Source organism: Pseudorasbora parva, chromosome 13, assembly GCF_024679245.1.
Source record: "Pseudorasbora parva isolate DD20220531a chromosome 13, ASM2467924v1, whole genome shotgun sequence".
Taxonomy (NCBI): domain Eukaryota; kingdom Metazoa; phylum Chordata; class Actinopteri; order Cypriniformes; family Gobionidae; genus Pseudorasbora; species Pseudorasbora parva.
The window spans coordinates 11,672,272-11,686,830 of NC_090184.1; the positions used below are offsets into that span (position 1 = coordinate 11,672,272).

Genomic DNA, 14,559 nt, shown 5'->3' on the forward strand with positions numbered 1-14,559 from the left:
GATTCTTGAAAATAGATTAGCTTCACACAGACGTCTTCTAACTGTCACAGTACTTACAGGTAACTCCAGACTGTCTTTGATCATCCTGGAGGTGATCATTGGCTGAGCCTTTGCCATTCTGGTTATTCTTCTATCCATTTTGATGGTTGTCTTCCGTTTTCTTCCACGTCTCTCTGGATTTGCTCTCCATTTTAAGGCATTGGAGATCATTTTAGCTGAACAGCCTATCATTTTTTGCACCTCTTTATAGGTTTTCCCCTCTCTAATCAACTTTTTAATCAAATTACGCTGTTCTTCTGAACAATGTCTTGAACGACCCATTTTCCTCAGCTTTCAAATGCATGTTCAACAAGTGTTGGCTTCAACCTTAAATAGGGGCCACCTGATTCACACCTGTTTCTTCACAAAATTGATGACCTCAGTGATTGAATGCCACACTGCTATTTTTTTGAACACACCCCTTTCAACTAATTCAACTAATTGCCCAATTGCACAGCCTTAAGAGCGTGCATATCATGAATGCTGGGTCTCATTTGTTTTCTGAGAATCTACTGAACCTACTGGTAACTTGTTTGCCACGTAGCAATAAAAAAATATACGAAAAACCTTGATTATTCTGGTTAGTCACATTGTACTGCTATTATTTTGAACAAGACTGTGTGTATATATATATATGTATATATATATATATATATATATATATATATATATATATATATATATATATATATATATATATATATATATATATATATATATATATATACACATACAAATATGCAGATATAAATATGTCAAAGCTGATTGAACATTGGTAAGAATATTGCTTCAGAATAAATTATATTTACAATACACACACACAAAAAAAAAAATAGAACTTTTTTTCCGGACAAGCAAATTTTTTACTCGGACAAGTGAATGAACGATTTTCTTGTCCGAAGGACAAGCACATGAACATGCTTAATGTCAAACCCAGTACATGTAAATTACACTAAACTATATTTTAGTACACATTAATTGCTTGTGAGTACATTAAGCAGTGCACTTTAACTATATTTAGAAGACATTAGAAGCGAATATGAAAGTAAACAAAGTTATATTAAGGTCACACTTAAGTTGTTCCAAAAAAAAATCACTCTTAATTTCAACTGATCGTATTTTATTTCAAATTAATATGTGATATACTTGAAATCAATTACATTTAATGCGTACTAAGTGTGTCAAAAACATTGCATTTAATTCACACTTAAGTGTCTATTTAGCTGACATTAAAGTATGTTTTAGGTCACATTAACACACAGTACATTGAGCAAGTGCACTTTAATTACATTTTTAAGACACTAGAATGGATTGTGAAAGTAGTACATATAAAGTTGTATTAAAGTCCCATTTAAGTTGTTTTAAAAAAAATCACTCTTAATTGCAACTTATTGTATTTTATTTGTGATACATTTGAAATCAAATTACATATAACGTGTGTTGATTGCATTTAATTCAAGTATATTATTTGTGTAATAAGTACACTTTATAAAAGTACACTAAAGTGCACTTTTTTTTCACAAGGGTTTATAAAGTAAAACATCTAGCTTCTGACAAATCGGCAAAAAACGTAACTGGTGTGCAACGTCATCAGGCTAATAATAGTAAGCATTTTGAAGTACAAGAGGCACTCCACTTTTTCCGTAAGCTGAATACGGAAGCCGATCAGGTGGAAGCACTTTTACGGAATTCAAAAACAAAACAACAATTCACTGCCATCATAAATCTTGGAAGAGCCAGACATTTTTTTTCTGTCTGAAAGAAGAATTTCATATACACCTAGAAAGACTTGAGGGTGAGTAAATCATGGGCTAACTTAAATTTTTGGGTGAACTAACCTTGTTTTATTTTGTCCCTTTTCTCACAAATTGTAATAATAATCAAGAAATAAAAGTATATGTTTATCTTCGGGCGGTGTACTATAATCAGAACCCATGATTATATGCATTAAACTTTACTGACTAAAACTTAACTGTATTTCTTAAAGGTGGGGTAAAACCATTTTAGAAAAATTACTCAGGCCAAGTGGAATAACAAACTTTTAGAATAACAAACGTTTCTACTATTGATGGTGAGAAGAGAGGCTCAGTGCACGTCATTATTCAAAACACACGACACACATAACGGACATTAGCCGAGAACTAATATATGCCGGCTTTTGCTTGAATATGCTCGTGTGTCATGTTCGCTTGTTTGTCCATTTGCTATCGTATTGTGGCTCACTTCAGCGATAATAAAGACCCATTCATTTCCACACCGTATGAGTATCTAAATCTCTTTTTCAAGCGTCAGCTCACAAAATGTGTCCGACAAGTAAGATACTATAATCCTAATATATGTTTGTTTCCTCTTTTCATGATCTATATAATCCTAATTCGATCATAATTGTAATATGTCATTAGCTGGACTATCGAGCTTGTTTACTATCGAACGTTGTTCATGAGAACGTTTTTTTGTTTTGTGATCGCTATAACTCTAATCTTGTCATAATTGTAATATATCGTTAGTTGGACTCGTGCTCGTGTACTATCGCGTTGTCATGAGAATGGTTTGTGTTTTTGTGACTTTTTCATTGAATATTCGACCTGGATTAGTTACACACAGATTCTGCCATAGTTTTGCCGTATGTGCAGGGCGGCGCTATCAAAATAGGGCCGAGACTGATTTGAAATATCAACAACAGTTACCAGAAAGCACTTACCCCATCTTTAAGTAGAATCTCAATTATGCAACAGTTTTTCATAAAATTTCTTGATATGTATGCATTTCGATAGCCTAGAAATCTAGACGCACCCTAGCGGCAGCAAATCTAATCTGCCCGTGAGTGTCGTCTAGCAACTCTCAATACCCTTCTGAGCTGTAATCGCCAAACTCTTACCGGGCCAATCACATTGTGTATAGAGTCGGTGGGTGGGGCCATAATGATGACGGCCGAGTTGGTTTGCGTGCTTCTAGTAATCACAGAAACTAGCGAACGGCGGTCTTTCGAATCAGCTTTGACCGCGACTCTGGAAGACTTGGAGTTAAGCTTTTCTCTGAGAAAAGAACGGCACTGAAGTCATTCTTAAAAAGGGAAGATGTGATCGGAGTTTTGCCGACCAGATACAGCAAATGTTTAATTTATCAACAAGCTCTATTTCATCTTTGTTTCTCTGGTTGGTTGTAGCGCTATCCTATTGCATGCAGAGGGAGTTTGAAAGACAACCGTTTATCCCGCCCCTCAGATTGAGCCCTGTCAATGGTGAGTTTCCAGACCAAACATCTTGATGTGGGTCTGGCTTGTCAGGCTAGCATTTCATATAAATTTAATTGCACACAGAAATCTGAATATACATAATCTATAATAGCCCAGCCCTTGCCCGAGACACTCAGGCCCTAGTAGCCCGTGTCCGACAGCTTATCAAAAATCTCAGGGGGACTGGAGGGTTGTTTTTTTACACACTACTATTGCAGCTATTAAAATAGTTCAATTTAGTTTTTAATGTCAGTAGTTATATTTTATTTTGTTTCTTTGCCAAGTTAATTTAGAAAAAATGTTTGGAGCATTTTATGTTTGTTTACCCCTTAAGCCCGAAGTGTACAGGTCCTGGTACACATACAGCTCAGATAGTCATATGTCATTTGAAAGGTCTCACGGAGTAGAATACAACTAGGGATGGGTATCGTTAAGATTTTAACGGTATTACTACTCTTACCGGTACAGCTTATCGGTCCAGTACTTTAACTGTATTCTTATCAGAACTTTTTGAGATTTTATATATATATATGAATGTTTGGTTCTGTCCTCGGCTGTCGTTTGCGTCTCTCTGAGAGAGAGAGAGAGAGAGAGAGAGAGAGAGAGAGAGAGAGAGAGAGAGAGAGAGAGAGAGAGAGAGAGAGAGAGAGAGAGAGAGACTAACGACGTCCGAGCTTATCGATATAACGGTCTTTCAAAATTCACCCCCGGGGCCCGTTTAATACCGGTTTTCGGTACCCATCCCTAAATACAACAAGCATAAATGTTTTGGGCTTTGACTAAACTTGAGTGAGTTTTTTGTAAGTCAAGTCCTGCAAGACCCATATGTAAATAATATACTGATGTGGCACCATAATCTGTATTTTATATCTAATAATATTCATTCATGAATCAAAACACACCAAAAACAGCAGGGCTATAATCTATAAACTAAAATGCATTTAAACAGGGGTGTCTCTCACCTGGGTCAGTGATGCCAACTACCAGTAACTTGCTGAGAACATCAGCCACCACCTGCACAGCAGTTTGACTGACCACATGTCCATGGCCGCTGATCAAGTGAATGGAGGGGGTAAGCAGACGTGAGCAGGTACGCGCTGCCTCCATGCGGATCTCCTTGTGCTCGCTGTTCAGAAAGTGGTCTGCACAGTGGCGCACAAACTGGGTCAAGGAGTGACCTAAAAATTAACCAAACATGAAAGAAAAAAATTTATCATTTCCAAAGAAAATGTAAGTGATGCTAGCTTATGCTAAGCTTGTTATAGAGCATTGCTATGCAGATGCTAAAGTATTCTGGGCAAGGTAAGCAATACATTGAATATCAGTGTTATTATTACAACCATTTAAGGAATATTAGTGTCCATGCCCAGTAAACTATTTGTAAATAGCAGACAAAATGGGTAAACTGACCATCTGCTATCTGCTAGCTCTTTCGCCAAGATATAACCATATGTCTAGTCTGTTCCCCAAACTAGTAAATGCAAAAACTCCCAAACCCATTTAAGGGTAAAAACTTAACTGATGTTCAACAAATTAAAAACAGACATAATACAGAGGAACATTTGCTAAATCCCTGTGTGCTAAATATTTGATCCCTAAAAATGTAATGTAAATTATTTGATCACAGATGATAACTTCATGTGCTGTGTTTGGCAGAAACCTGGCTAAAATCAGATGATTACATTATTAATAATAATAATAATAATAATAATAATAAGGCTTTTATTTATGAAGCACTTTATATTTTAAAGAAAATCTCAAAGTGCTACAAAGGAAGTAAAAAAAAAAAAAAACAGGTAGAACAATTAAGGATTGGGTTAAAATTTGCTGAATTGTAGAATTAATACTGGCTGCAGATAAAGTCTTAATTGTTGGAGATTTTAATATCCAAGTAGATAATGAAAAAGATGCATTGGGATTGGCATTTATAGACGTTCTAAACTTGTCGTAATCATACTGTAGATGTAATATTGTCTTATTGAATCAATGCTGATAACATTGATATTCTGCACCAGAGCTATGACATATCAAATAATTTTTTAGTCTTGTGTATACTCCATTTAGCCAAGGTTGCAAAACCAACTCCCTGTTACAAATATGGTAGAACTACAACTTCTACCACAAAATATTGCTTTATAAAGAATATTACTGATCAGTTTCAACTACTCAACATACCAGATAGCTTAGAAGAACTCAATGTTGCAATAGAAACAATTGATTCTCTCTTTTCCAGCATTTTTACATTTCTTCTAATTCAAAAAACAATTTTGCGAGCTGCATCAGACTGATGCTGGCTGCACAGAATTTTGGACACTATTAGATGAGAACTGAACTGAGATTAGACGATGACATCGCTGTTTTCTGCTGACCAAATTTAAAGACAAAATTAACTCATTTAAGAATTGATGATATTTACAACGGAACTGAATCAACACTGAACTGACTTCAGCTGAACAATGGCACTATTTGCTTTAAGAAAAAAATTATGTACAGCCAATGTGATATCTGTTTGCATCATTGAATATTTTTTATGTAATCACTGTAAAGCTGCTTTGAAACAATGTGTACGTATTGTATAAAGCACTATATAAATTAAGTTGACTTGACTTGACTATAGTAGGTGATAGGTCCAGGTTACTAGAAACTTCCAGGCTGGTGTGTTGAGGAAATATGAGGTGTTTTGTAGCAAAACTTTGCAGGACTGCACTCTCTGTCCTTGACCAATAGGTGCATTTTAAGACATCATTAATGAAAGTACATAAATAATAGTAGCTTTTTGCAAACAAATATTTAAAAACCTAGAATTCATTCATGAATAAACTGACAAGAAAATGGAATTTTAACCGACATCATCTAAAGTCGCGTTTCCACCACGGAAACTTTCTCCAGGAACTAGGGACTTTGGGGTGGTATTTGGTGTTTTGACCGCAGGAACCGGGGTCAAAATAAAGTTCTGTGTAAAGATTCCTGTGTAAATACTGACATTTTCTCTTTCTCTCTTGTACACGCACAAAACATGAACTAATATACATTTCATTAAATGAGTAGGGGTCTGCACACTCTTTTTTTACCTGGATGTGGCATTTGGATGATTGTCTCTAATGGCTTCCAGTTTTATGGTTTTTAGTCCCAACAATAAACCTATTTGTTTTGGCATCTTCTGAAGCGTGTTGACGACATACCGAGCAGAACATTGTCAGTAGGGATGCACCGAAATCAAAATTCTTGGCCGAAACCAATAAAGAAGAAACCAAGGCCGAAAAACGAAACACCAAAAGAAATTATGACAATTCTAAGTACCACAGCATTTATGGCTAATGCTATGACTGTGTAACTTTACTAAAAATCAAGGCATGCGATTGCATAAATTAATATTAAAGTTTCAAATAATAAATCAGTTACAAATTATGCAAATATTTATTTAGCACATTGCAACAATGCACAGTATAAAATAAAATTCTAACTTAAATGTTTAACTTGACCTCACTCATGTGTACATTAAATAATAATGCACAGGCCTACTGGCCTGCAGAAAGGTACAGAAATTGAATAAAGTAATAAAATTTAAAATAACTGCATATTTAACTGTTTAAATGAAAGATTAATCCTTATTAAACTTACAAAAGAGCCTTGAGTGATGTCCTTATCTTTTGTTTGACATTAAACAGACAGCAGTAAAGGCTACTGCCCTTTTAAGACCTAATGGAAGGATATGCATCATCTTTCTTGACCATATACAGTTCACTTAAGGCATATTCAGACTATCTCTGCTTGGATACTCATCAAGATGGACATGTTGACATACTTTTTTTGTGAGTTTGTCCGTTTAAGCGCAAGACTTGAAAGGGAACTCAATATGTGCGCGCTGTGAGACGAGCGTGCACTCTCGGATGATGCACAGAGACAGATCTTCTCACAGAGCGCGCAAGTCTTCATTCGTGTCTTTACGCGGGTGATTAGGGGGAAAGCAACTGGTCATATGCGAACATACGGCAGCACTCGCATACACTGAACAAAGTTTACAGAGGTGGAAACAGTATGCTCGGTAGGTGAAGCGAGTTTACCGCCACAACTCAAAATCACCCGCATTTTGTTTTTTAAACTTATTGGCACAATCATTCGAATACACTCCAGGGTTTCTACTAATACAAAGCCATATGCCAATCGCTGAAGTAACCCTTTAAGATGTTCTCAACCTTGGAGGAAACCGGTATTCTCTGGAGATGTGTGTGTGTGTGTGTGTGTGTGTGTGTACCAGATCTGTGCAAACCTAATGTTGGATCTGGACAATTCTGCAGAAAACGCCAGACTTGAAGTCACTTTTCAGTGGCCTCTGAGGACAGTGTGATGTAATTCTGGTGATGGTGGCGACGACTAGTCTACCTAGTTTGACGATATGTGCTCCTATCTGTCTATGTGTGGAAAGTTTACATTGCATTTTATCTGAGCCAATCAGAATGACGTGGATAGACCTTGAAAACAGTATCTTTTAGGACAATTGTATGTACGATAGGGCAGGGCAACGAGTTGGTGAGAGGGAGCACGGCCTACCAACTCCTTGTGAGACTTGAAGCTGGCTTCTGTTGTTAAAACTGCAAACTATTCTTAAGTAATTTTTTCTTTTAATAAATTACACTCCTGACTTGGTCTTCATTTTTCACTACTGGTCTTGGGTCATAAGCTGTTAACCCCTAACAATATTTTCCCTGGAAACATGCTTGTGTGTCGCATAAAAAATAGACATCGGTTCTATTTTTAGCATGCACACGGTTTCGACACAGCTCGAGCAGGCAGTGTGCAAACTCAAACGTTAAGGAGCCAAAATTAAAACAGACACGCAACGCAGCCAGTTTGTAGCCGGCCAAAGAGTAGTTTGGTATACAAATCAACAATGGAGTTTAAAAAATACGGCAGATGGACCGACAACAAGGTTCAGGCTTAAGTTTATTTGAGGAGAATGAAATCCAGTTGGAATTGTAAAGTCGGCGTGCGCAGTCCTACGTCACCTGACTAATCTTCACAGTACTTTAGACCGTGGTGGAAACGGAGACAGTAGCAGGTCTGGGGGGAAAAAAAGTTCCTGGTACAAATTGATCCGGGTAATTTCGGTGGAAACGGCGCTTACAGTGTCTTGGTACCTTCAAATTCAAAGCTGCCGAGAGTACGCAGTGCCAGGGTGATGCTGCCCACATCACTAGCCTCAGGGATGTTGGTCAGGCTGGGTGATGCCAACTGGTATGCCAGGCCCTTGGGCATACCTGGGTGACGCAGAGGCTTGTGCATGAGCACAAGTGAAAGCATTTTTAGCAGACCATCCTGAATGTCCTTCTTCAACTGTGGGATCTGCCTGCTCAGGTCATACAGCACTGCGGTGAGAGCAGGACTAAAAAGAAGAGAAGGAGATAATCAGACAGATGGCACAGGAACTGATGTCTGAATCTTCTAGCATGTACAATACAAGTGCACAATTAACTGCATTTATGTTTAGTAGTTATATTAGTTATTGTCATGAGTTATTATTAGTTAATAATATGATTAGTTAAAAATAACTAACAATTACTAAGAAAAACTGAGAATAAAACACTAATTCAAAAGTAGTTTGACTGGTACAGTACCTGAGACCAACAGCTAACATAGGCTCTAGAAGTTCTTTGACATCCTGTTGGATGCTAGGCCCCATAGCTCTGGACAGCATACTTATACAAGTGAATACAGTAGCATCCACCTGCATAGTCTTCTGCCTCCTAAAAGAGTACAACACAGGAGAGTGGGAGAAAAGAAAAGAAAATCAAATTCATAACATTCTTAACTTTCCATGTTTAGTGAAACAGTAACAACACACGTACACTTGGAAAGTTTTAGTCGTTAAAGTCATGAATTAACATATGAGCAAAACAACTCTATGTTGCCTGGCACAAATAAACATTGGACAGCATACTCAACACTTATTACTACTAAAAGTTGTTCTCTCAGAAGTTAAAAAAGTTAGACAAAATTAAATATCAGATTTTTTTTACTTTTTATCCCAGGGAACTACAAAATAACCTCTAGAATGAGAACCATACATACATGCCAAATAATGATAGCAATTATCACCAAAAAAAAGCAGCAGCAAATAATAAATCAGTGTCTTACTTATGGTTGAAGTAACAGTTGTATTTAAACATTATGATGGTGGCTTCAGTACTTTTGTCTATGAACAAACTTTCAAGTAAAAATACATTAACACAAGAAAGAAACTTGAACAGCCAATCGGTTCAAAAATTCAATCATTTATTTAAGATGGATAATAATGTTGCTATAGTCTGTGGTTCATCTGCTTAAAAATCACTATGCCCTCTCGTAGCTTATTGCTTCCATTAGACCTCTAGATGGTGTTTGGATCAGAGCTGTGCAATGATGAAAGTTTGGTTTCTGGTTCTTACTTGTGTGCAAAGTCTTTAGGTGGCAGTGCAGCTTTGATAATCTCCAGGATCTTGATGAGGTAGGGCTGAATTTCAGCCCTTACAGCCACCACCAGTAGACCCAATGCTTGAAACGCTGCCGTCCGTTCCTTTTCTTTTTTCAGGCAGCCCAGCAGGTGCCCCATAGTGTCCTGTAAATACTGATCTGAGGGTACAAGGGGGAAAAAACAGAACATCAAAAAAGGTGATGCTAAACTACATTATTTTTGTAATATGCGCAATGGATTTTAAAACTTTTTAAAACCCGTCACTAAATTAGAAAGACATTTAATAACTGAAATTGAAAAACCAGCTTTGGAAGATGATCACAAGTAGGTGGGTTACCAGTGAAAGTGTGCGGCTGGAAGGCAGCGAGTCGAGGCAGAAGATTTAGGATAGTCATCTGGATTAATGGATTCTTACTGGTCCTGTATTTCAGCACCCAACGGCACACCTGATGAAACAGCGTAGCCATGTCATAACATTGTTTCATTTATAACTCTTTTTCATATATATACCTCTTCACAATACCCCATAGATTTTATTTGGGGTTTAGAGCATATTGCTCTTTAACCCCAAAGGTATTGCCCTGGAGGGTTGGTGGTTCGACCCCCGGTTCCACCTGACCAAGTGTCGAGGTATCCATGAACAAGCCACCTAACCCCAGCTGCTCCCGACGAGCTGGATGGCGCCGTACATGGCAGACACCGCCGTCGGTGTATGAATGAGTGCATGAATGGGTGAATGTGAGGCAATATGTAAAGCGCTTTGGATGGCCATAGGGTCTGTTGAAAGCGCTAAAATGTGTATTTTCGGCATTTCATTTTATCATTGTCATGGTAAATTATTGTGTCCAGACTGTCAGGACATCGAACCAACAGGTTTCCAAAAAAATAAAAAATAAAGTTAGAAAACCTGTATGGTGCCTTTTGTGCAGGTGAAGAGATGGGACTTCACTTCTGCATCTGCTTCGACACATGCCAGTGTGTGTATGTGTGTGTAGTGTTCACTTTACGCCGCAGATTATCAGCGATATGATGGAGCTCAACATAGAGATACTCATAATTGTTAGAGGATAATATTAAATGATTTAACACATAATTGTTAAAGTTTAATATTAAATGATTTAACACCCACATGTGATGCTTCTGTTTTTACGTGAATTTTAACCTCTCCAGGGTGCGGTTATCCCTATTGCTTGTACATTTTTTTCTACCACATATTTTCCTTCCCTTCGCCTATCTATTAATGTGCTTGAAAACAGATCTCTGTGAACAGCCAGCCTCTTTTGCAATGACCTTTTGTGTCTTAAAGGCATACTTCACCGCTTTTTATATAGCGGAATAGCACTTCTGAGAGTACTTTGACTCTGCGCAGTAAAAAGTCCCACCTGAAAAATCCTCCCTGACGTCTCTCCCTCACTCTCTCATTTCTGTCAATATGGGGGAGGGGGAGATGTGAGGGAAGATGTTTCACACGGGACTTTTTACTGCGCCGAGTCGAAGTACTCTCAGAAGTGCTATTCTGCTATACATTATAGTTCTCCTTTTTAATCCGCTTAGAAAAGCTCCACGTTTTATTTTATGTTATCATACTTGATCATTCAATTATTTGTGTAACTGTATTTAAATAGGGAAAAAATGGAGGTGTTTAGTCGCTTCTAACTTGATCTCTGTTTGGTACCATAGTGAATGAACTGGGCTTAGTGGGCTAAGCTAAATGCTATCAGATCGTCACCACGCGTCAGAGAGATTAAATGCACGCACTCAGATGAGTGAGGTATGTAACAACTCGTTTTAGTTAAGGGAATAACATAGTTTAATATGAAAAAGCGGTGCAAGGTGTCAATGGTCGTCTTTTGGACAAGTGTCAAGTCACCAGTCTTCACCATGATTGTGTAGCCTACAGAACAAGACTGAGAGACCATTTGAAAGGCCTTTGTAGTTGTTTTGAGTTAATTAGCTGATTAGTGTGTGGCACAAGGTGTATTTAATATTGAACCTTTACAAAATATTCTAATTTTCTGAGATACTAAATTTGGGTTTTCTTGGTTGTAAGTTATAATCATCAAAATAAAAAAAAAAATGAAATTTGAAATATATCAGTATTTATGTAATGAATAAATATAACATACACGTTTCACTTTTTGAATGGAATCGGTGAAATAAATCAACTTTTTGATGATATTCTAATTATATGACCAGCACCTTTATATATCTCCCTCTTTTGGGTCTGGCCTTGATGTGGCGAGGGGGCTTGTGTGTTCCAGTGACCCTGGAGAGCGATACCTTCGGGAGCTTGCAACAGGGTAGGTTCCAGACAAACAAAGACCCCAGCATGTTGGTACGCTGTGATGTGGCAGCCCCACCAACCGACTATCCTGCGGAGGGCTAACAACCCACCCAGGAGAAACTCTTTTGTTACAAAACCGATCAGAGAAAGAAGCCAGACTGTCCAACATGGTAAAGGAACCCAGCCTGCCCCCGACCAACGAGTGTGGCTCAACCTTCTTCACAGGACCCGAGTCGCCACATGGAATATCCAGACACTCATTCACCCCGGAGCAGCCACCCTGCTGTCCCGAGGGCTCTGCCACTATAATATCTCATTGGCAGGGCACTGTGAAGTTCGATGGCACGGCAATGGCGAAACAACAGCAGGCCACCATTGCTATTTCTGGAGTGGCCCCAAGAGATGAACAGGCCTTAATGGTGTGGCACCTGCCATCCCAAATGCACTCAGCAAGCCCCTTATCAGCTGGTGTCCCCTGAGCGACAGATTACTGTCACCCCGCCTTCTCCATCAACATGGCAAGATGACAATAATTGTTGCTTATGCCCCCACCGATGTTGCTGATGAGGATGGAAAGGATTTCTGACCAACTCCATCAGGCTGTTGACCACACGACATCATCATCCTCACCGATGCCAATGCCAACCTGTCAAACAGTGATCAGACCAAAGGCTCACCTGTCGGCACAACCTTTGCTGACAGGTCCACAAACGACAACGGTAACCGTCTACGCCTTCTCTGCCACCATAACAACTTCTGCATTGCTGATACCTGGTTTCCCCGAAAGCTTATCAATCACTGGACATGGTACAGCCCAGATGGCAGAACCAGGAAAGCATTAGACCATATCCTCATCTCTCGACGCTGAAAGCAGTTTGTCACCAACTGCCGTGTGTACAGAGGAGCAGAGCTTGGCAACACAGACCATCACCTGCTGGTGGCCCAGCTCAAGTTAAAGCGGCGAGCTAACCAGCACACCAAGACACAGCCTCGCCTGGACTCCTCCCTACACCGTGACCCAAACATCACCACAACCTCAGTCGCACCATGGGCCGGACTACAGTAGTGGGTGTAGAGACAGTAGAGGAAAGGGCTCAGCACACAGCCTTGTAGGGAGCCAGTGCTCAGTGTGCAAGTGGAGGAGAGGTGGGGACCAAGTCTCACCATCCAGAGCCGGTAGTTGAGAAAGTCCTCTAACCAGGCACATGTAAGAGGGGGGAGGCCGAGAGAGACCAGTTTATTTATAAGAATGTCCAGGATGATTGTATTAAAAGCTGAGCTGTAATTCACAAAGACCATCCGGACATAGCTCTGCTGCTGCTCTAGGTGGCTCAGTGCAGATTAGAGAGCTTTGACGATGGCATCCTTTGTGGATCTGTTCCCACGATATGCAAACTGATGGGGATCGAAGTCTGAGGGGAGATAGGCTTTGATATGATGAAAAACCAGTCTCTCAAAGCACTTCATGACTACCAAAGTGAGGGCCACAGGACGATAATCATTCAGCCTGGTAATGGGAAACTTCTTCGGCACTGGTACGATTATAGCTGTTTTTAAAAAAGGACAGGATGACTGCCTGAGCCAGGGAGCAGTTGAAGATTCTGGTGAAGATGAGGGAGAGCTTGTGGGCACACACTCTGAAAACCTTGCCAGGAACTCTTCTTGGCCAGCACCCTTCCTGGGATTCACTGCCAGGAAGACCTGTCTGACATCATGCTTCCTCACAGTGAGTGGAGTGGTGCAGAGACCAGGCAGGGATAGAAGCAGGGCTGAATTGGTGCAGGAACCAGATGGAGGTGAATGTGAATGCAGGGTTGGAGCAGATGAGTGCTGCTGTTGTGATATTTCAACGCGAACAAAAAGTATTTTAGCTCCTCTGCCAGTGGCGCACTCAGATGTTGTCGCATCACAGCCTCTGTAGATTGTAATGTCTTCTATCCCCTGCCACACCTCCCATATATTATTGCTGAACAGACGGGACTCTGTCCACTCTGTCTCACGCCTTGGCTTTCTTAATTCCATTCTCAGGTCGGCTCAAGCAACCCTGTGCAGAGCTCTGTCGCCTGACCTAAAGGCAGAGTCGCAGGCTTTGAGAAGTGTGCGGACATGGTTGGTCATCCAGGGTTACTGGTTTGGGAAAACCTGAATGTTTTTGTCCACAGTCACATTTCCAAGACAGAACCTAAAAATGGTCCAGTACTGTTCCTGTGAATATTTCCAACTCATGATGTTCAAATATGTCTGGCTGAAGTAATCCTGTAATCGGAAAGTGCATTATCAGGCCAGGTGGTAACAGTCTTAATTGAAGTCCTGGCTCTGTGTCTGAGGGGAGTGTATGCTGGGAAGAGTAGGAGAGAGATATGGTCTGAGTGGCCTAGATGGGTAAGGGGTATGGCTCTGTACACGTGCTTAATGTTGGAATAAACCTGATCCAAAGTGTTCTCTCCTCTAGTAGGACACTTGACATGTGAGTTTAGAATTTCGGGAGTACAGACTTCAAGTTAGCCTTATTAAAGTCTCCTGCAATTATATGAAAACCATCGGGGTGGA

At 39.6% G+C, this 14,559-nt stretch overlaps 1 protein-coding gene across 4 annotated transcripts in view; it reads right to left on the reverse strand.

Moving 5' to 3' along the window:
• Nucleotides 1–14,559, reverse strand: part of mtor (mechanistic target of rapamycin kinase) — a 301,563-nt gene that overhangs the window by 253,796 nt on the left and 33,208 nt on the right. For all 4 annotated transcript variants that reach the window (XM_067413178.1, XM_067413177.1, XM_067413180.1 and 1 more), the window contains exons 8-12: nucleotides 10,063–10,171; nucleotides 9,700–9,883; nucleotides 8,890–9,018; nucleotides 8,413–8,657; nucleotides 4,237–4,452 (exon numbers count right to left, since the gene is read on the reverse strand). In XM_067413178.1, coding sequence (XP_067269279.1) covers nucleotides 4,237–4,452; nucleotides 8,413–8,657; nucleotides 8,890–9,018; nucleotides 9,700–9,883; nucleotides 10,063–10,171 — 883 coding nt within the window. The remainder of the gene's footprint in view (nucleotides 1–4,236; nucleotides 4,453–8,412; nucleotides 8,658–8,889; nucleotides 9,019–9,699; nucleotides 9,884–10,062; nucleotides 10,172–14,559) is intronic.